This window comes from Callorhinus ursinus, unplaced genomic scaffold (assembly GCF_003265705.2).
Source record: "Callorhinus ursinus isolate GAN/ISIS: 27379988/994484 unplaced genomic scaffold, GSC_fseal_2.0 scaffold25, whole genome shotgun sequence".
NCBI lineage: Eukaryota > Metazoa > Chordata > Mammalia > Carnivora > Otariidae > Callorhinus > Callorhinus ursinus.
In genome coordinates this window covers 36,107,723-36,131,075 of record NW_027397087.1, presented here as the reverse complement: position 1 = coordinate 36,131,075, position 23,353 = coordinate 36,107,723, and the positions used below count along the sequence as shown (strand labels likewise).

The following is a 23,353-nucleotide window of genomic DNA, read 5'->3' as shown; positions in this document are numbered from 1 at the left end:
CTTATATTTCTTCATGATTAGTTTCAGGTTATGCATTTTGGGCATGGAATACCACAGAAGAGATGCTGTGTTTTTTTTTCAGTGTTTGATATTAGGAGATATGGTATCTATCTGCCCCATTACATTTGATGTCTATAAGGATGTTTCTAAAAAAAAAAAAAAAACACAGCAAATTTACTATTATTTTCTTTTGTAATTGAGTATCTTTTGGGAAGATAACTTGAGACTGTGTAAATATCCTTATATTCCTTCAAACTTTCACCCACTAGTTTTAATATCCCTTGATGATTCTTGCCTAAATCAGTTATTACTATGATGGTTGCCAAATAGTGTTTTTTAAAATTCCAGCGTTCATTCTAAATTCATTAGTTGAATTTTTGCCATAAAGATGAGTTTTTCCTTCTAAGTTATAGCCTCAAGGGACTCCCACTGAACAAATTAGTGACATTTGGAGCATTGAAATAAAGGACAGGAAGAGATTATAATCCATTGAATAAAACAAGAATCTCTGAGTCTGTACTGATACAAATAATTTCTTTTTGAACAGTATTTTTTCTAATGGGTAATACATTTATATTATTAAAACATCTTTTGAAAAGTGTGTATACTGAGAAGTCTAACTGCCCCTTTCCCTTCTTTGTCCTCTACAGGTATATATTGTTGTTAGTTTCTTATTTATTTTCCCGATGTTTCTTTATCCAATATAAGAAATAAGGCATATGCTTATTTTCTATCCTTTCTCACACAAAATTTAGCATATTATATAATAGTATAATACTCTTTTGTGTCTTGTGTTTATCATTGAACAGTATATTTAGGAAATCACTCTGTGTCTCCGGTAGACAGAAGAATCTTTAAGAAGTCCTGCTTAAGGTTCTTGTCCCCTGGTTATTCAACCAAACACTAATCTAGGCACTGCAGTTGGAATTAAGATAGCTAATCACCTCACTGTTTTTAACATAAAAAGTTTATCCTGGATTGTATAGATGAGCCCAATATAATCAGAAGAGGAAGTCAGAAGAGTCAGAGAGATGTAGTTGAAGAAAGATGCAAGAAGACATAGGTAGAAAGAGAAGTCAGAGAAAATGGAAGCATGAGAAGGATGCAGTCCGCTGTTGGTAGCTTTGAAGATGGAGAAAGGGGAACCGTTAATCATGGAATGTGAATGGCCTATTAGAAACTGAGAACAGCAGAAGCCAGCTAACAGCCAGCAAGGAAACAGGACTTCCATCCTACAACTGCATGGAGCTGAGTTTTGTCAACAATATGAACGAAAGTGTATTCTCCGGAGCTTCCTGAAAGGCACATAGCCCTGACAATACCTGGTTTTAGCCTGGTGAGAGTTGTGTCTGACTTCTAGCCTACAAAACTGGGAGGTTATGAATGGGTGTCTTAAACTGCCAAGTTTATGGTAAATTGTTACAACAGCAATAGAAAACTCATATAATAGTTGTGCCTAGAAATCTGTCTAATATTCCTTTCTGTACCATTAGGTTGTTTGTCTTCTGTTATAAACAATAATGGCATGAGGGATAACTCGTGTGTGTGAGAGAACGGACGGGGATTCCTGGTCACAGATAATACAGGGTCCTGCCTTTATCACCTGACGGAGTAATCGCATTTCTCAGTTTCAGCTACGAAAGTGGGTTGTTAAATTTTTAGATTTGCCAGTTCGGTAGGTAAGGAGTATTCTGTCTCCTTGTAGTTTCGGTTTGCTTTTCTCCTATTATTGGTGAGTTTGAGTGTCTTCTTAGGCTTCAGTACCATTTAGAATTTTTTTTTCCTGTAGCATGTATATTTATGTTCATTGCTTGTTTTTTTGTTGGGGTTTGGTCTTTCTCAATTTCTGGGAACTTCAGATATGAGGGAGATTACTTTTTGTCTGTGAAATGAGTGTAAGTATGTTTCCCCAGTTTGTCTCTCGGTGCTGCCTTTTAATATTATTTGCTATGTAGAAACTTTTTACTTTTATGAAATTAGACTTACCAATCTTTTCTTCCATAGCTTCTGAATTTTGAGTCACAGACTTCCCCCCCCACCACCTAAAGGTTATAAAGAAATTTTCAGTTTTTTTACTTCTAATACTTTAATGGCCACATTTTTTACATTTAAATTCTGGTCTTTATGGAGTTATCCTAGTGTAGTGTATGAATTACAAATCTAATTTTACCTCTTACCAAACCCATCATCATTTATTTTGAAGTCCAGCTGTACCTATCTACTTTGAGATATCACCCTTTTTGCATTCTGATTTCCCCTTTATCTTGGATCTTTTTGTCCTGTTCCATTAATTGATCTGAGTATTCATGAGTCCGTTCCACACTACTTTAACTGTTGAGCTTTTATTATCTGGCTAAGTCCTCCCTAGTTTTCTTTTTCTTTTTTTAAATATTGATTTTATTTATTTGAGAGAGAGAGCGCGCACACACACACACACATTCTCTCTCTCTCTCTCTCTCCCCCCTCCCCCCGCCCTTCTCTCTCTCGCTGAGCCAGGGAGTCTCATGCAGGGCTCCATCCCAGGAACCCGAGACCATGACTTGAGCCAAAGGCAGATGCTTAACTGACTGAGCCACCCAGGCGTCCCCCCAATTTTCTTTTTCAGATCTTTTCTAGCTATCTTTGTTTTTCCATATTAGCTTTGAATTCAGTCATCTGTTTGAGGGGAAGAAATCTAGTAGTACTTTTACTTGGATTACCTTATATTTATAAATTAACATACAGAGAACTGACATCTTTATGATTTTTTATCTTTTTATCTGTGCAAGTCTATTTTTGTGTCCATTAAGTGGGTTTTAAAGCTTTTCATATATAGTTTTTAATTATTTCATGCTATATTTATTACTGGGTGTTTTATCTCAGCAGAGATAATCATTGTAGTTAACAGTATGGTCTTTATCCTTCTATGCTTTTTCTGTACTTATATAAACTCTTTAATCTAGTAGTTTTCAAAGTGCTATGCAGGAGTTTCTGGGCTACTTTCAGGGATTTCGCAAAATTAAAGCTATTTTCATAATAATAATGACATTATTTTCCTTTTTCACTGAGTTGAACAAAAGGAATCATGAGTGAACGGCTGACAGCTTAGCACAAATCAAGGCAGTTTCTCCAGATGGGAATGGGAAGTATGCTATAGCTGCATATGATGGTTGTCTCAAAAAAAAAAAAATCACTTGTATAATGGAACTGTAAACTGATCTAGTTTTAAAAAACTTCTGAAGTTTTAAAAAACTGTGACAATTCATGTGACCTAAAATTCACCATTTCAACCATTTAAAGTATATACTTTAGTGGGTTTTAGTATATTGACTATATTGGGCAACTACCACCACTATATAATTCTAGAACATTTTCATTACCTGCAAAAGAAAGTCCCTACTCATTAAGCAGTCATTCCCATTCTCTCTTCCTCCAGTCCTGACAACTACCAATCACCTTCTGTCTCAATGGATTTTCTTTTTGTGGACATTTCATATTGGTAAAAAAAAAAATCATAAAATATTGGCCTTTTTTATGTGTCTTCTTTCACTTAGCATACTGTTCTCAGGATTCATTCATGTTGTGGCATGTGTAGTATTTCATCCCTTTTTATAACCAAATAATATTCCACTGTATAGATACACTTCATTTTATTTACCCATTGGTCAGTTTATGGACTTTGGGGTTTTTCCACTTTTTGACTCTTAGGAGTAATGCTGCTGTGAACATTTGTGTACAAGTTTTTGTATCAACATGTGTTTCTAGCAACTTTTTTCATAGAACATCACTTTTACTTTATTGACAAGGCTATTCTCATTTGGACTTGGGTACTTGGCAGACATTTTTTGAAAATGAATTAAGTGACTGTCACTTTACCTAACAATATTTGTTAATATTTGTAAAGTTTAAGCTTTCAAGCAAAAATTAGAATTGTAGAAAACTTCTGAGTGTGACAACTTTCCAGTAAAGAATTTTCTGATGAGATTGATGGTAATATGAAGGAATGTGACCTTTTGATAGAGTATAATGAAATGTGTCAACATTTAGAAGAGTTGCATAACTCAGTGAACCAGTATTTTCCAGATGACCAATGCCTAACACTATAAAACCATGTATAGGTAAAATGTCCATTTGAAGTACAGAATAGACTAGAAGGTTTTTTCAAACAGCTTGAGGCAAATGTACTTCCAATGTAGTATATCCCTTCTGAGTATACAATTCAGTGATTTTTAGTAAATTTATATAGTCATAATCATCATCTCAGTCCACTTTTAGAACATTTACATCATTATAAAAGGATTTTTTGTGCCAGTTTGCAGTCCTTGCCCTTTACCATCTCCAGCTATAGGCAACTGCTAATGTACTATCTGTTTCTGTAGTTTTACTGTAGAATGGAATCCTATAAATGAAATCATAGAATGTGTAGTCTTCTGCATGTGGCTTCTTAGCATGTTTTTTTGAGGTTTATCCATGTTGTGTGTATCAGTAGTTTGGTCTTTTTTAGTGCTTAAATACTATCCCATTGTGTGGATATACCACATTCTACTTATCCTTTTATCATTTGATGGGGTATTTGGGTCATTTCTGTTTTTTGACAATTATGAATAATGCTGCTATAAACATTCTTGTATAGGTTTTCGTATAGACATATGTTTTCAGTTAGTTCTCTTAGTTATAAGCTTAAAAGTGGTATTTCTGGGTCATATGATAACTCTGTGTTTAACATTTTCAAAAATTACTTGTTTTCCAAGTGAGTGCACCATTTTACAATTCCAACTGCAATATCTGAGAGGTCTAGTCTCTTCACATCCTTACCAACGGAAGTTGTTTTCTTTTTAATTATAGCCATTCTAGTGGGCACGCAGTGGTATCTCATCATGCGTTTCCCAGATGACTAATACTTTTGAGCATCTTTTTCTGTGTCTTTTGGCCATTTGTACTTCTTTGATAAACTGTTAACTATTTTGTTCATTTTTTTTTAAAGTATTTATTTGAGAGAGAGAGCACAAGCAGGGGGAGGGGCAGAGGGAGAAGCAGACTCCCTGCTGAGCAGGGAGCCCAACGGTGGACTTAGTCCCAGGACCCTGAGATCATGACCTGAGCTGAAGGCAGCCACTTAACCTACTGAGCCACCCAGGCGCCTCTTTTACCCATTTTTAATTCAAGTTATCTTCTCGTTACTGAGTTGTAACAGTTCTTCATATATTCTAGGTAGAAGTCCTTTATTACAGAAACAATTTGCATAGATTTTCTCTGAGTCTGTGGCTTATCTTTATTTTTTTTATGCTACTTCAAAGTAAAAGTTGTACATTTTAATGAAGCCCAGAACAATGGATTTTATGAAGAGTTCCTTGGTGTGGTTTTAGATTCCATATCTCAGTTAACTTTTAAGTTACCATTTGTAAAATTTTGATGTTATATTATTATCCAAAAGGACAATTAAATTGTCCCATTTTCCAATTTTATGTCTGTATGAAGGTGGATTTTCTTCATGTATTTCAAACTAAACTTCTTGGTGCCAACAGATTGAATGCAGAAATGGATACCAGAAATGCAGATAATGGATCTAGTTTTCTTTCATTAAACCAGACATAAAAGAGATTTACAAAAATGTAAAACAATACCCCTTTTGTCACCACTTTGGTTTAAATATATAATTGTTTTTCATGAAAATGTTACTTATGTTTGCATGTACTATGTTTAATGTTAATGTTAAGTGAATTGGAAAAATACTTAAAATTTCTTTCAGTTTTAATTTCTAATACAGTATATATCAATAGGTATGACTCATATAAACTGAAGTTCTTTGAGACCAGTAATAATTTTCAAAAATGTAAAAGGCTCTTGAGGCTAAAATAAAATTTGAGGACCATTTCTTTTATTATTTTACATGCTGATTCAGAGCCACATAAGACAGTTCTCTTATGTTTATAGCATTGCTTTCTAGTTTTCATACAAGTTGGTCTTGTTTCCCTACCAGATTGTTAGCTTTTTGAAAGCAGGGACCAAATGTATTGCTTTTATTTATTTTCTCAGAAGATCGTGTTTATTCCTGAAATAAGTGTCCATTGAAGACTTAACAGGGGATTGAAGGATTCCCCACTGGCTGACCGTGTTAGGGCAACATTTACTATGTTGGCTTTAACATATAGCTATATTTTTTCATTCAGGTGGAAGAGCACAATGGTCACATCTTTAAAGCTACCCAGTATAGCATCCCTACATACTGTGAGTACTGTTCTTCTTTGATATGGATAATGGACCGAGCCTCTGTTTGCAAATGTAAGTATGAGTGATTTTTTTTTTTTTAAGGAATTCATTGCAGCAATTGCAGACATTTCACCATGAATCTTCTTTTTGCTATAAAACCTTGTCACATCTGGCAGAACTCATGTACTTTGTGAGATCCCTGTATATCCATTCTTTGAAGCACAAAATAAAGTCCAGAGACCTGAACTGACTTCCCAGGTTCCCAGGGGTCCCACTTTAAGCTTGTGGCTAAGAAGGGTCCTGTCCCTGCTCTCTGGACTCACGGCCAAGCAACTCTTCTAGAAGCTTTTTATCCACATCTAGTAACCTGAGGACTCAGTCTGAACTTCTCTGAAGCCAGAGAAGAGCTGCTGTGAGGGAAGACACCTACCCTCTCACCATACCGTTACTGTATTTATTAGCCAGTATGAGTGATCTTTGAGGAGTTTTTTTAACCACTTAACATTTCTGTTTTCTAAGTTTACTCATATCTTTTTTAACATAAAGGGGTAATTTACATTTCCTGATTCTTTAGCCTCCTCTCGCTATGCTCTTTCACCTACTCTCTAGCCAAACTAGATATTTTGGTGTTGTTTGCTCATTGTACTTGCAGCTTACTTTATCTGAAATGCTCTTCTCCCAGATACTAGTTTGACTATTTCAGTTAATCTATGTCTCCATCCAAATGTTACCTCTTAGAGAACTCTTTCCTTACTGTCATATCTAAAATGCCACTTGGTCCCCTAATTCTCTGTCCCCTTACCCAGCTTTATAGTCTTCATAGCACTTATCACTACACAAAATTATATTAAGTATTTGTTTTCTTGTTTTCAGTCTGTCCACTAGAATGTATGCTCTGTAAGGTCAGGAAACTTAATTGTTTCTTCTGTATCACCAGTACCTAGAACAGTTCTGGTATTACAAGTTTTGATAAGTTTTTGTTGGGTAGATGGATGGATGAATTAATGAAAAAATTATTAGATTATAACCTAATTATAACCTAATTATAAAAAAGATACTTTTTTCTACTCTAATCTTTTCATTAGAATATATAAGCCCTAGAATGTGAGTTGAAACTTTTTTTTAGGTCACCTTCATTCTGGCTTACAGAGGACCTTTAGCTTCCACTTCTGTCATGCCATACATCTACTCTGGTGCTTTCAGTAATTCTGTGAGGTTTTGCTTACTAGTGGGCCAGAATTGAATGAATGAAATATTAGGAAGGGTTTGTCCAGTAGGACAAGGATGAAAGTCATGTTTGCCATAGTGAAATCACCACTATTGCTAGATATGTTCACTTGTTCTATCGTTCAACAGTGGTTTCTTTTTTGTTTTATTATTAGTAGTCTAAAAAATTATAGTGAGAACAAAATGGGAAATGGTTTGCCATTAACTTGACTGTTGAATGTTTGAATCTTGTAGGTTTGGCGTAATTTTCTCTTTGTTTTGAAACTGAAAATGTAAAAAAATCTGCTTTTTTTATGACTTGGGTGAGCTTGGTTTGATTCTTAATAGAATTAAGTAACTTTCTTTGTGATTATACTGGTGATTTCATCAGCAGGATGATATGGCCTCCCTTTCAACTTTGAAAACCCCACAAGTTATACTTTAGAAGTTCAAGAAGGATATTTAGGTGTTGATATCCAGGAGCTAGAGCTGGTGTAGCAAAATGACTTAGTTCAAATACATTTCAGTATTCTCTCACTGCTTCTTCCCACCTATCAACTGCCTAGCCACCCTGTTCTCTGTTGCTCCAAGGAATAATTTCTCTTCTGAACATTTTCTTTATCTTGTCTTCCCAGTCACAACTGATATTGTTTATGTTCTGGTTCCTCAGAGCTCTATTCTGGACTTTCTAATATAATAAGGCTTTTCTTCTATCTTAATGTGCTATGTACTTTGTTTTCATTTTAGTAAGGGTCTTTGGCAGTAATGTCTTTCTTACCCATTGGAATGATTCTTAATCGGTATTTCTGGCACTTTAATAGATTGTAGAGCAGGCATATTAGGGGAGCATAAAGACTAATTTGTGAATCAAGTCAGAAAGAAAGTATTCTGTAGGAATATAGTGGGAGCAGGGGGAGAAGCAGGCAGTCTTGAAAGATTCAAAGCTTTTTCATAGACAGTTGTTAGAAATTTTAGGCATGTTTTTCAACTTCATTGTTCTAAATAGAATGGGCTAAATCCTTTTATATTGTAATACCATACCAAGTATGTATATGATATTACAGCAGTATCAGATTTAAAGAAAAAATTTATGTCCAAAATAAAGCTGTAAACTTTTTAAGTTCTTGTCATTGATGTACAGACTTCTAAAAGTGCTGCATTCCTATCCTGTTTTTCAGTATGCAAATATGCTTGCCATAAGAAATGCTGTCTGAAAACCACAGCCAAGTGCTCTAAAAAGGTAAGAAATTATCACCTGTGAGTAGTAAATAACAGATCTGTTGATCTTTTCTGCCTTGTGAAAGAAATCAAGTCCTCTTTGATGGTTTTATAGAGCAATGGTTTTTAAACTTTTTGACCACAAATCACAGAAATATATTTTATGTCATGATCTAGCATATATATATATATATATATATATCAGGATATATTTGTATAATTGAATTGATTTTCCTGGAACTATATTTACCTTTACTACTTGGGAGAGCTACTAAACTGGTTTCACTGCTGACAGTTTATTAAAACACTGCTTTTAAAGATTTCCTACCTCATTAAATACTCATAAGCCTTCCTAGGAATTGTCTTGAAAGTGGTAGGCTATAACTAAAGATTTTAACATTACAGCAAAATCCACCAGCTCATTGGTGTTTTTACATATTTCTACTTGGATACACAGACAGAGATCTAAAAGACACTAAACATGTACTCTGATACTTCATCTTCAAGGAAGCAATGAGTTTTGAAAGATTGCAGGCTTTTATTGATATATGATCGTATTTTTTTTTTACTTATTAGTCATATACTGACAGTCGTGACAATACTGTGCAAATCTGAACTGTACTATAAATGTGTGTGTGTGTGTGTGTGTGTTGTTTACAGTCCATGTACAGAATTTGCATCTGTACATGGACATGTGCTTCCAACTAAGATGGAATAGCTTGTGGCAGACTACTATCCATGCTAAGAACATTGGAAGAAAATGTTACTACACATCAGAGAGCTGCCCAGGCAGATTGGACTTTTGGGGTATAGATCCAAGAGAGAAGATAATTGCAGAGTGATGAATCTGTGTCTGTGGGATGTTTTTCTACTATTGGGAGTTTGTCAATTTTTGTTGTAGGACAAGAAACCAAGGTTCTGGATAGAGGGCCACATTTAAAACTTAGAGAAGTCAGCAAAACTTTTAGGAATCGCATAGAGCTATGGAGACGAAAGTTGGAGTTTGGGATTGCCAGGACTTGAGGGACCATGATCCAGACATAACCCTGAAATTTAGAGGTTTTTCCCTCAAGGCATTTTTTGAGTTCTTAAGCTACGTGGGGTAAAAGGCTAAGAAGCTAAACAGGAAAAAAAGATTAGATTTTTCTGTAGTTTCACATTGCTAAGGAAAGAAAAATTGGAGTTGGAAATACAGAAATAAACATGAGAAACATACAGGAAAGAATGAAAGGTTCTTAAATGTAAACAAAGACAAGAAATGAGAGAAACAAACAAATTAGGTCAGCAAAGAAAATACATTGATTGGTAGGTATAAGTCCAAATATATTGGTGATTACTTTGAATGTTAATAGGCAAGATACTTCCAATTAAAAGACTAGGTTAAAACCAACTGAAAATTCTCAAATGATATGCTGTTAACAAGCAACATACTTAAATATAAAGATACAGAAAGGTTAAAAGCAAAAGGATAGATAGAGCATGCAAAGACTAACCAGTAGAAAGATGGTGTAGCTATACTAATATCAAGGTGTAGTTTAGGGCAGAGAAACATTACTTCTGATAAAGGTGTTTCATAATAATAAAATGGTCAACCTGTCAGGGAGATATGAAAATTCTAACTTGTCTTAACATTATTGCTTCAATACCTGACGGACAAAAATTTAGTAAGCATGTAAATGATATGAAAAACAGGATGAAAAAATTTGAACTAGTTGATGTGTACTGAACCCTGCATCTTACAACTGCCTGAATCAGTCTTTTCAAGTGCACGGAACATTTGAGAAAATTGATCATATGTTGGGTCAAAAAGGAAGTCTCTACAAATTTGAGAGGATTGAAAATAATTGAGAGTACAATTTTTGACCAGAGTGGAATTAAGCTCTAAATCAACATAAAGATAACTAGACAGTCCTCAAGTACTTGGAAATTTAAGGTTGGTTCTGGGGGAACCAGGAGGGTGGAGCCCTCACATTTAAAGAGATAGAATAACAAACAGTCCTGCTGAGATAAAGCATAGAAGCAGCAGTTTTTGAAAAATGCCTGGGATATATGGGAAGGAGATTTATTTCCTAATCTCAGAACATATGCTGGAGAGGCAGGGATCTTTGGGGGACTTCTTCAAGAACAGAAGAGTAGGTGGGTATCATTTTCTTCCCTGCCTCCAGCCTAGATACACAGGCATCTCCGAGAACTAGGGTGCTGCAACAGCACTCTCCTCCTAGCTTGCTCTTGGTGCACCTGCCCCCATGTTCTCCTGTGGAAATGCCCCCTCCAATACACTGTTGGCCAGAGCCCATCCAAAGTGGTACCATGAGACTGGTAGTCTGCAAGTGGCCCTGACAGGAGCCAGCACCACTCCAAAGCGTTTCCTGCTCTGGAGAGAGTGAAACATAACCAGACACACCAGTACAGTTGCAGCCCCAACAGTGGGCTGGAGGCAGATATCATGTCCAACTGCAGGCCTTGCCCACCAGCAAAAGCTTCTCAGGGGACAACACAGGGAAAGTGCCCTGTACTTCAGTGCTACCGCATCTCTGGCAAACTCCTGGTCTGTTTCAACTTAAGTCCATGGTGGTCTCAGACTGGCCCACTAACAACACAGGGACCAACCCTGCCCACAACAGGCAGAGCGAGCCATTGTAGATGACTGGACTGAAGACTCAGTCACAATAGCAGGGTGCATAAAACACACATAAGGAGACAGGTTGTGGTGAACAGGGGACATTGCATTGTAGGCCATTATAAGACCTCTCTTTCATTCTTTTTTTTAAAGATTTTATTTATTTATTTGACACAGAGAGACACAGCGAGAGAGGGAACACGAGCAGGGGGAGTGGGAGAGGGAGAAGGCTTCCCTCTGAGGAGGGAGCCTGTTGTGGGGCTTGATCCCAGGACCTGGGATCATGACCTGAGCTGAAGGCAGACACTTAATGACTGAGCCACCCAGGTGCCCCAAGACTTCTTTTTCATAAAGCCACCACGTTAAAGAGCAGGAGATGTAGCTGACTTTCCTAACACATAGAAACAGACACAGAGAGTTAGACAAACTGAGGAGACAGACTTTCATATGTCCCAAATGAAAGAACAGGACAAAATCCCAGCAAGAGAACTAAATGAAACAGAGGTGAGTAATATGCCTGATAGGGAATTTAAAGTAATGGTCATAAAGATACTTACTGGACTTGAGATAAGAGTAGAGGACCTCAGTAAGACCCTCAAAAGAAAACATGCAAAAGGACCAATCAGAAATTAAGGACCTAATAACTGAAATTAAAATACATTAGTTGGAATAAATAGGAGACTAGAGGAAGCAGAAGAACAGGTCAGCAGCCTGGAGGACAGAGTAATGGAAAGCTAACTGAACAGGGGAGAGAAAAAAAATAGTAAATGAAAATAGACTAAGGGAACTCGCAACACCATCATGCATAATGACATTCACACAGTAGGGACTCCAGAAGGAGAAGAGAGAGAAAAGGGGGCAGAAAATCTATTTGAAGAAATAACAGTTGAAAACTTCCCTAATACGGAGAAGGAAACAAATCCAGATCCAGGAAGAACAGAGGGGCCCCAACAAAATCAACCCTAGGAGGTACACACGAAGGCAGATAGTAACTAAAATGGCCAAAACTATTGATAAAGAGATAATTTTAAAAGCAGCAAGAGGAAACAGATACATACAAGAGAACCCCTTTAAGGCCAACAGCTGATTTTTCAGTAGAAACTTTGAAGGCCAGAATTGAGTGGCATGACATATTGAAAAATGCTGAAAGAAAAAAACCTGCAACCAAGAATACTCTATCCAGCAAGGCTATGAGTCAGAATAGAAGGAGAGATAAAGAGTTTCCCAGACAAACAAGTTAAAGGAATTCATCACCACTACACTAGTCCTACAAAAATGTTAAAGGGGACTGACTGGAAAGGAAAGACTGACCATAAGTAGGAGTAGTAAGAAAAATAGGAAGCATAAAGCAGTAAAAATAAGTGTACCTATAAAAATCAGCCAAGGGACTAACAAAAGATGTAAAATGTGACACTATATACCTGAAACATGGGGAGTGGTGAGGAGTAAAGAATGGGGTCAAATTTCAGTGACCACCAACTTAATATAGACTGCTAAATGCGTAAGATGTTATATATAAACCTAATGGTAACCACAAATTACAAACCGGTAATGGATATACAAAAAGTAAAGAAAAAGGAATACAAGCATATCACTAAAGAAAGCTAGCAAACCGTGAGAGAAGAGAGTAAGAGAAGAAAGGAACAGAAAAGAACTATAAAAGCAACCATAAAACAATTAACAAAATGACAGTAAATACATACCTATCAGTATTTACTTAGAATGCAAATGGACTAAATGCTCCAATCAAAAAACTTGGTGTGATGGAATGAATTAAAAAAAAAGACAAAACCAAGTCCCATGTGTATGCTTCCTACAGCAGACTCATTTCCAACTTAAAGACACTTGCAGATTGAAAGTGAAAGGATAGAAAAGCATTTATCATGCAAATGGAAGTGAAAAGAAAGCCAGGTAGAGCAATACTTATATTGGACAAAATGGACTTTAAAACAGACTGTTAGGGGCATCTGGCTTGCTCATTTGGAGAAGCATGCAACTCTTGATCTCGGGTCATGAGTTTGAACCCCATGTTGGGTATAAACAGTACAAAAAAAAATAAGTAAAAACGTTTTAAAAAATTAAAAAAAAAGACTGTTGAGAGACAAAGAAGAACACTATATAAGCATAAAGGGAACAATCCGACAAGAAGATATAACAATTATAAATATTTATGCACCCAATATGGGAGCACCCAAAATATATAAGGCAGCTGGTAACAAACAAAGTAATCAATAGTAATACAATAATAGAAAGGGACTTGATACCCCATTACATTAATGGATAGATCATACAGACAGAAAATCAACAAGGAAACAGTGACTTTGAATGACACATTGGACCAGATGGATCTAAAAGATATATTCAGAATATTCCATCCCTAAAACAGCAGAATACATATTGCTTTCAAGTGCACATGGAACATTCTGCAGAATAGATCACATATTAGACCACAAATTAGTCTCAACAAATTCAAAAAGATTGAAGTTCTACTGTGTATCTTTTCTGAACACAGTAAGATGAAACTAGCAATCAACAACAAGAAAAAAATCTGGAAAGAACACAAATACATGGAGGTTAAATAACATTCTACTAAACAATGAATGGGTCAACATTTCTTCTTGATGAAGAAATCAGAGGGGAAATTTAAAAAAATACATGGAGATAAATGAAGATGAAAACCAAACAGTCCAAAATCTTTAGTATGCAGCAAAACCTGTTCTGAGAAAGAAGTTTAGAGCAGTACAGGCCTACTTCAAGAAGCAAGAAACATGTCAAATAAACAACCTATCCTTATACCTCAAAGAACTAAAAAAGAACAACAAACAAAACCTAAAACTAGTAGAAAGAAAGATAGATTAGACCAGAAATAAATGAAATAGAAACTAAAAAAAAAAAAAAAAACCCAATAAAACAGTTCAATGAAACCAGTATCTGGTTCCTGGAAAAGATCAACAAAATTGATAAACCTTTAGCCAAACTCATAAAAAAATAAAAAAGGACTCAAATAAACAAAATCAGAAATAAAAGAGTAGAAATAACCACTAACACCACAGAAATATAAAGGATTATAAGAGAACATTGTGACAAAACGTATGCCAACAAATTGGGCAACCTAGAGAAATGGATAAATCCTAGAAATATATAGCCTTCCAAAACTGAATCGGGAAGAAATAGAAAATTTGAAAAGACCAGTTACCAGCAACAAAATTGAATCAGTAATTCAAAACAAAACAAAAAAACTTCCAACAAAATAATCCAGGACCAGGCAGCTTCACAGGTGAAATATACCAAACATCTAAAGAATAATTAATACCTATTCTTCCAAACTATTCTAAACAAGAAGAAGGAAAGCTTTCATATTCATTCTGTGAGGCCAGCATTATCCTGATACCAAAACCAGATAAAGACAGTACAGAAAAAGAGAACTAGAGGCTAATATCTCTGATAAATATAGATACAAACATCTTCAACAAAATATTAGCAAAGTGAATTCAGCAGTGCATTAAAAAAAACATTCACCATGATCAAGTGGGACTTATTCCTGGGATACAAGGGTGGTTCAGTATTTGCAAATCAATATGTTGTATCACATCAGCAAGAGAAAGTATAAAAACCATATGATCATTGCAATAGTCCAGAAAAAAATTTGACAAAGTATTCCATCCATTCATGATAAAAACACTTCAGTAAAGTAGGTTTGGGGGGTGTACATACCTCAACATAATAAAGGCCATATATGAAAACCCCACAGCTAACCTCATACACAGTGGGGAAAAATTGAGAGCTTTTCCCCTAAGGTCAGGAACAAGACAAGAATGTCCACTTTTGCTGCTTTTATTCAACATGGTATTGGAAGTCCTAGCCATAGCAATCAGACAAAAACAGAAATGAAAGGCATTTTTCCAAAGAAGACATGCAGATGGCCATCAGATATAGGAAAAGATGTTCAACATTACTCACTATTAGGGAAATTAGGTAGATGAAAAGCACAGTGAGATATCACCTCATTCCTGTCAGAATGGCTAAAACTGAAAAACGCAAGAAATAACAAGTGTTGGCGAGGATATGGATAAGAAGAAACCCTTGTGCAGTGTTGGTGGGAATGCAAACTTGGTGCAGCCACTGTGGAAAACAGTATGGAGGTTCCTCAAAAAGCTAAAAATAAAATTACCACATGATCCTGTAATTGCCCTACTTTGTATTTACCCAATGAATATGAAAACATTAATTCAAAAAGATATATGCACCCCTTTGTTTATTGCATTATTTTCAATAGCCAGATTATGGAAGTGACCCAAGCACTTGTCCATCGATAGGTGTACGGATAAAGAATATGTGGTATATATCCACAATGGAATATTACTCAGCCATAAAAATGAAATCTTGCCATTTGCAACAACATGGATGGGTCTAGAAGGTATAATGCTAACTCTGAAGTAAGAAAAAGACAAGTACCATATGATCTTACTCTTATGTGGAATTTCAGAAATAAAACAAAGAAAAAAATAGACAAACCAAAAAAACAGACTCTTAAATATACAGAACAAACTGATGGCTACCGGAAGGGAGATTGATTGGGGTATGGGAGAGATGGGTGAAGAGGTTTAAGTGTACACCTACCATGATGAGCATTGAGTACTGTATAGAATCGTTGAATCACTATATTGTACACCTAAAAGTAATACAGCAGTGTATGTTAACTATACTATAATTAAGATTAATAAAAATTTTCTCCCTGAAAAAAATAAACATCAAGTGATATAATTCACATTGAACAAATAAAATAATATGATTATCTTAAAGAGGAAAAACATTAGATAAAATTCAAAACTCACTCATTATTCAAACAAACCAACAAAAAATAATCTACCACAGAGTGGGAGAATGCATTTGCAATTCGTACATCCATCTTGGATCTACAATATGTAAAAAGCATCTAAAAATCATTAAGAAAGATGGTCAGCTCTATAGAAAAATGAGCACATGGCTTAAGCAAGCACTTGACAGAAGACCAATAAACATGAAAAGGTGTCCACCTTCACTAATCATCAGGGAAATACAAATTGAAACCATAGTGAGATATGTACCCACTTGAATGGCTAAAATGAAAAACATCCTACCAAAGTTGTAGAGCAGCTTGGACTTTAATACATTACTGGTAGGAGTATAAGTTGACATAAGTTATCTTGAAGTTATTTGGCAGTCCTTATCAAATCTGAGCATAAGCATTTCTAATGACTCAACAGTACCACTCCAAGATACTCCAAGATCCAGCAAATACATAGATGTTTGTGCCAAAAGACAAATAAAATAACATTCATATCAGCACTGAGCTATCCCCAAACTAGAAGAAACCTAAATGTCCCCCAGCAGTAGAATGTATAAATAAATTATGGTATACAGTTGACTCTTGAAAAACATTCCCTCCGGGACGCCTGGGTGGCTCAGTCGGTTAAGCGACTGCCTTCGGCTCAGGTCCTGGGGTCCTGGGGTCCTGGGATCGAGCCCCACATCAGGCTCCCTGCTCGGCGGGAGGCCTGCTTCCCCCTCTCCCGCTCCCACTGCTTGTGTTCCTGCTCTCACTGTGTGTGTGTCTCTCGCTCTGTCAATTAAGTAAATAGAATCTTTAAAAAAAAAAATTCCCCCGCACAGTGGAAAATCTGTGTATAGCTTTTGACTCCCCCATAACTTAATTACTTAAAGCCTACTGTTGTTGATTAACACTTATTTTGTAAGTTATATGTATTATATACTGTATTCTTACAATAAAGTAAGTTAGAGAAAAGAAAATGTTATTAAGAGAATTATAAGGTAAGAAAATACATTTACAGGGCTTTATTTATTTAGTTTCAAAGCTTTTATTTATTTATTTGAGAGGGAGAGAGTATGAAGTAGGGTGGGGAAGAGCAGAGGGAGAGGGACAAGCAGACTCCTGCTGAGCAGGGAGTCCGATGCGGGGCTCCATCCCTGGACCCTGTGATCATGACTAGAGCCAAAGGCAGACGCTTAACCAGTTGAGCCACCCAGGTGCCCTGTACTATATTTATTGGGAAAAAAACCCACATATATATAATTGGACCTGCATGGTTCAACCCTTGTTCAAGGGTCAACTATTTATATTATGGAATACTATATGAGCTTAAACTATTTTTACTCACAGACATGATGTTGAAGCCAGAAACAAAAACACACATACCATATTATTTTATTTATATAAAGTTCAAGAATGGATGAAGGTAACTCATGGTCTATATGTTATATGATACTATTAATATAATGTTCAAAAGTAGGTAAAACTAATTTATATTGATAGAAGTACATATGCTGGTTATTTGTGAAAATACATAGTGGCTGGGATGGTTTTGAAGAGAATTTTATACTGCTGGTTGTATTTTGCTTCCTGACTTGGGTCCTGATAACAAGTGTGCATCAACTTTGTCAAAGTCTTATCAAACTGTACATTTATAGTTTGTATAGTATGTATGTCATACTTCAGTGAATTTTTATTTAAAATATATAAAGTAGTTTGGAGGGAAAATAACTATAAAAACTTTTTTTTTAAAGATTATTTATTTATTTATTTGACAGAGAGATAGAGCAAGCAGGCAGAGGGAGAAGGAGAAGCAGGCTCTCTGCTGAGCAGGGAGCCCGATGGGGGGCTCGGTCCCAGGACACTGGGACATGACCTGAGCTGAAGGCAGACACTTAACCAACTGAGCCACCCAGGCGCCCCACGTATATTGTTTTTACAAAGAAGACTCAATTAAATTTTTTTCAGTTGAAAATAGTGAAATTAATTTCTCTTAATTTCAAGAAGTAGAATTTTTTAGCATGTTTGCTTTAAATTAGTTGGTTTCAAATCAAATGATTAAGATTTTTTTTTAGTACCCTCAAGTATTCTGGGTTTTTTTGCTTTCACAGATCTTTATTAACATTCCTAATACTCTGGAGATAGCCATAACATTTAAATAAATAGATTATATATGTGTGTATGTATACATGTTTGTGTCACAGTAATAGCAAGGAGTTGGACTAAAGTTTATTTTAATCATTGCAACGAGCAGTATTTCTTTAACAGTTTATTGAGCATTTGCCATATATCAGATACTGTGCTATGTATGTTCATCTGTTACTTAATCTTCATAATAACCCTGTGAGGTAGAAAAGTGATATTTCTATTGCAAATATGAAATTATGTAAATAACCTAATATAGTGACAAGGCAAAATTTTAATTTGCATCCTCTAAATATTTTAAGATTAAGTGTCCTTTCTCTTCTACCTCAGACCTGGAGAAACTTTTCAGAGATATTGCCTTATATTAAGATAACAACATGCTTCACAGTAGACATACGTTAATTCTCTTAAGAATTAAGTGCTGGACTGATATGAGGAATTCTTAATCTCAGGAAACAAACTGAGGGTTGCTGGAGTGGTGGGGGGGTGGGAGGGATGGGGCGGCTGGGTGATAGACATTGGGGACGGTATGTGCTATGGTGAGCGCTGTGAATTGTGTTAAGACTGATGAATCACAGACCTGTACCTCTGAAGCAAATAATACATTAGTGTTAAAAAAAAAAAGATAGTAGGAAGGGAGAAATGAAGGGGGGAATCGGAGAGGGAGATGAACCATGAGAGACTGTGGACTCTGAGAAGCAAATGGAGGGTCCTAGAGGGGAGGGGGGTGGGGGATGGGTTAGCCTGGTGATGGGTATTAAAGAGGGCACGTACTGAATGGAGCACTGGGTGTTATACCCAAACAATGAATCATGGAACACTACATCAAAAACTAATGATGTATGGTGATTAACATAACACAATAAAATAAAATTTAAAAAAAAAATTACATGCTGGAGGGCACCTGGGTGGCTTATTCGGTTAAGCGGCTGCCTTTGGCTCAGGTCATGATCCCAGAGTCCTGGGATCGAGCCCTGAATTGGGCTCCCTGCTCAGCATGGAGTCTGATTGTCCCTCTCCCTCTGCTCCTCCCCCTGCTTGTTCTCGCTCTCTCTCTCAAATAAATAAATAAAATCTTTTGAACAGAAAAGAAGTTCTAGAATGCAGAGTAGATATAGGTGAAAACATACGTCTTCCCTACTTAAAATTTTCTGTTGCCTTTTGTTAGCTGTCGGGACAAGACCCAAAGTCTGTGCCTTAGTACCTGAAGCCCTTTGTAATCTCTCTGCCTAGTGTTTTCTCATTTTTAGTTCAGCCATATCAGATTACTTTTAGTTTGTTTTGCCCAACTTTGTTCTGTGTTTTCTGTGCCTAAAAGGTTCTTCCCTTTTCTTCTTAGGTACTATTTGCTTTCCAGCAGTTAGGTTAAGCATCAGGTCTTCTCAAGGTGATTAGTTGTTACCTAGCCCAATCCTTCCCAATCTAGTTGTTTTACTTCCATGGTTCCATATTACCTAATAAATCTGTTGTTAACTGTTTACTTATCGCCACACATTTAACACTACTAGTCTTAGCACTAGTCTTAGGGTAGCTACTCTTACTTGATTTTGTTTTCCTGTTACCTAGCACATAAATGACAAATGTATTAACATAAGACTGGAAGGGGAAATTAGGATCAATTCAAGCAATATCTTGAATGTTAGACTCAAGAATGTTTGTACCTTATTTTGATATATACTAGTTAATCACCGAAGGTTTTTTAGGATACTAAAGTAGATTATATACACTATGCAGTATATTAAAAGGGGAGAAAATGGATGTGGGGAAATTCACCAAGAAGCTGTTGGAAATAGTCCAAGTGGGCAGCCATATAGATTTGAAATAGGGTGGTGGCAATAGAATAGAAAAGAAAAAATAGGGTGTACTGACTGACCACAAGAACTTGGCACTGATGCAGACTGAAGGAGAGAATTCCTGTTGCGTTAGAAAAGGAGAATGATGCAAGAGAAGGAAGAGACAAAAAAGATTTACAAAAAAGTTTTCAGTCTCAGAGGTAATAAACATTTTTTTCTGTGAATTACTTTAAATAATCTTCAGGGTAAGTATTTTGCAGTTGCATAAACTATAGTTAGTTTATGATATCAGATACACTATTGAAGTAAATAAGAAAGGGCTCAAACACGAATCAAGGGCCAATCTGTGTGTGCCTCTGCCTTTAGCTATGATATCATTGTTCAGTTAAACGTCCCTAAAGTTTACGTGAACTTTGAAGCATTCTTAAGTATCAGAAATTACTGACAACTCTAATTCATATCAAATCAGACTTTGTAGTAGTACTTGGTACATGTTTAGCATACAAAGGATATCCCCTTTCTCCCTTGTCCAAATCCCAGCTTTACATGAAGGGCTTTTTAACAGGAAGGAAAACAGTAGCCTGTTGCCACTGCCTTCATTCTCTACCCCATTATATTTTGAGGGGATTCCTAGTGGGAAAGGATTGAAGCTAACATGTGACTTGATCTATATTGTCAATGTTAACCATAATTCCCTTTCCCTCCAACTCTTATAACTGTGCTCATGAAACTTCAGGGAAATAAAAAGTAGTTTCTCTTAAATAACTGGTTAAACACATTTAAAGATGTTTGAATGTATTTGGAAACAAAAATTTATCTTCCATTTAGTATGATCCGGAGCTGTCATCTCGACAGTTTGGGGTTGAATTGTCCCGTTTGACCAGTGAAGAACGAACTGTTCCTTTAGTGGTGGAAAAGCTCATAAACTACATTGAAATGCATGGACTGTACACAGAAGGTATTTACCGAAAGTCTGGTTCAACTAATAAAATCAAGGAGCTGCGACAGGGTCTGGATACAGGTAAGATGGTGTTCTCCCAGTCAGGACCAAATGGTGTTATGTAAATAGATCATTTCCTGCTTTTAAAGTTTTCGTTATGTGTTAATCTTTTTCTTGCAGCCAGAAGAATGCCATCTTTTCTGTGGTGCTTGTTAATCATTTTGTGGCTTTCTAAAAGTCTTTGTTTTTGTGTGGTCCATTCAGCAAATATATATTGAGTGTATCATTTGTACAAGGCCCTGTTAGGTCCTTGACACAGCTCTCATTTAAAATCTTAACAATTTGGTAAGATCGGGGTATGTGTAATTAACAAAGAAGAAATTTTAGGTTCAAGGAAATTAAATGATGATCTCTTGATGATGATGTAGAGCAGTGTGCTGATGTTTTTATGCTCATCTTCACAACAGTCCTATGAATTAGGGATTATTATCCCTGTTTACAGAGAAAGAAACTGAGGCTTACAGAGGATCTTGCCCGAAGACTCACCACCAATAAGTGATCAAGCGGGGATTTAACCCCAGATGTTCTGAATTCGTAATCTAAACTATTGCCTATTAGTCTCCATTACTCTGACTTCAAGTGTCTTTCTGATGCATGTTCTCACCTTCTTACATTCATGACATAGTTATTTAAACTGTTTAATTAGTGGATTGAACATGTACCTGTGTAGAACTATAGCCTCAGGCCTAGAATATATATGCAGGAGTTGGACTTTGGTTTCATGGTCAACTTCTGTTCTTTACCACTATAGGGAAGGAATAGATTGTTGTTGTTGTTTAAAGATTTTAGTTCTTTATTTGAGAGAGAGAGAGCAAGAGAGAGAGCACGAGCAGGGGGAGGGGCAGGGGAGAAGCCAACTCCCTGCTGAGCAGAACTCCGGGATCATGACCTGAGCCGAAGGGAGAGGCTTAATTGACTGAGCCACCCAGGTGCCCTGGAATAGATTGTTTTGAATCACACTTAGATACGAAGCTTATCTCTGTGTCTCCAAGAACCTACCCACATGCTTTTTCTTTATAGTTTTTGTGTTTGTTTTGGGTTTTTTTAATGAGAAAATCAGGGAGAGATTAGTCAGTATGGAAATAACAACAGAAAATGCTTGGTAAAACTCAAGCAGGGCAACCTGCCTACCAGAGATTCTGCTCCAGGTTAAAGGCAGTTGACAACCGATCTCTTGTACCTTGGGTCAGCACAAGTGAAAAATCATCCTGTATCCTCCCAATCATTTCTTTTGTATAACCTTGGGGAGTTTATAAGTGAAACAGAGTAAGGGTATGTTCATTACATTTCCTATGTTCACTTATTACTGTCCTTTCACCTTTAAAAATGACTTAAAATTAGGGCCTTTTTCCCATCTGCCATCCAAAACATTGCTACTCAAAGTGTGGCTCAAAGATCAATCCACAATGTAAGTACAGAAATTGAGAGCAAGCATTTAGAAACATCTGTAGTGGTATTTAACAGTTCTTTAACATGAAAGCATGTGGTATTTTATTTTACATATCTGTCAGTCTGCAAAAGATTTGGAAAACAAAAAGCTGTTCCTTTACCAAGGTTAGAAGTGCTATTCCAAAGCATGGAATTAGATCGTAGAAGATATTAGTTTGATTAAGAACATGAAGGCTTCTTTTGGTGCTGATAGTTTCTAAAGTGAATTATTTGAAACTCTGCATATTTTGGCTTTGTTATCTAACTCTTGTCTCTAAATAGATGCTGAGAGTGTAAACCTGGATGACTATAACATACATGTTATTGCAAGTGTATTCAAACAATGGCTTCGCGATTTGCCCAATCCACTCATGACCTTTGAACTCTATGAGGAATTTCTTCGAGCTATGGGTAAGCACAGACTTCCTGGATTCGAGGGAAGGCCTACACTTGGGAAAGGAATGTTGTCTTCATTATAGATTATTTAGCCATCCTCTAATGGTTTAGTCCATAGAGATCCAAAAGTAAGCTTTTGACAGTCAATACAGAACTGCTGGTGTACTCTCACCTACTCAAATATTGACTTTTGAGAGAGTCATTAAAATGTCAGTATCCTGAAAGTTTTCTGAGTAAGTCACTTCGTTGCTTCTCACAAAGAGATTTCAAGACTAAGATTATAAATAAATTAAAAGACTAAATAGATTTAAGGGCTGGCTTATATTCATTTACAATTGTGAATCTAGGCAAGAACTCTGTTTTATGCCAAACCTCCCAGGTGATGGAGTTTAGTTTTTCAGTGCTACAGTTGTGTAGAATGTTGCTGGAGGCCTGCCTAAAAGTATTTAGGCCCTGAGGCATGACTCCTCCGATTTCCATAAGACTGATTTTATAAACTATATGGCAATTAATTAATTTTAATCGGGAATCAGTCTGCCACAAAATGG

The 23,353-nt window shown here is 36.2% G+C and overlaps 1 protein-coding gene across 12 annotated transcripts in view; it reads left to right on the top strand.

Annotated features, from left to right (window-relative positions):
• MYO9A (myosin IXA) overlaps positions 1 to 23,353 on the top strand; it is a 346,819-nt gene that overhangs the window by 279,902 nt on the left and 43,564 nt on the right. For 11 of the 12 annotated variants that reach the window (XM_073877314.1, XM_025883650.2, XM_025883655.2 and 8 more), the window contains 4 exons: positions 6,150 to 6,261; positions 8,574 to 8,635; positions 20,810 to 21,002; positions 22,692 to 22,820. In XM_073877314.1, the coding sequence (XP_073733415.1) occupies positions 6,150 to 6,261; positions 8,574 to 8,635; positions 20,810 to 21,002; positions 22,692 to 22,820 (496 nt within the window). Of the gene's footprint in view, positions 1 to 6,149; positions 6,262 to 8,573; positions 8,636 to 17,825; positions 18,092 to 20,809; positions 21,003 to 22,691; positions 22,821 to 23,353 lie in introns of those variants that run through there. The other variant, XM_073877317.1, reaches the window with a different exon arrangement.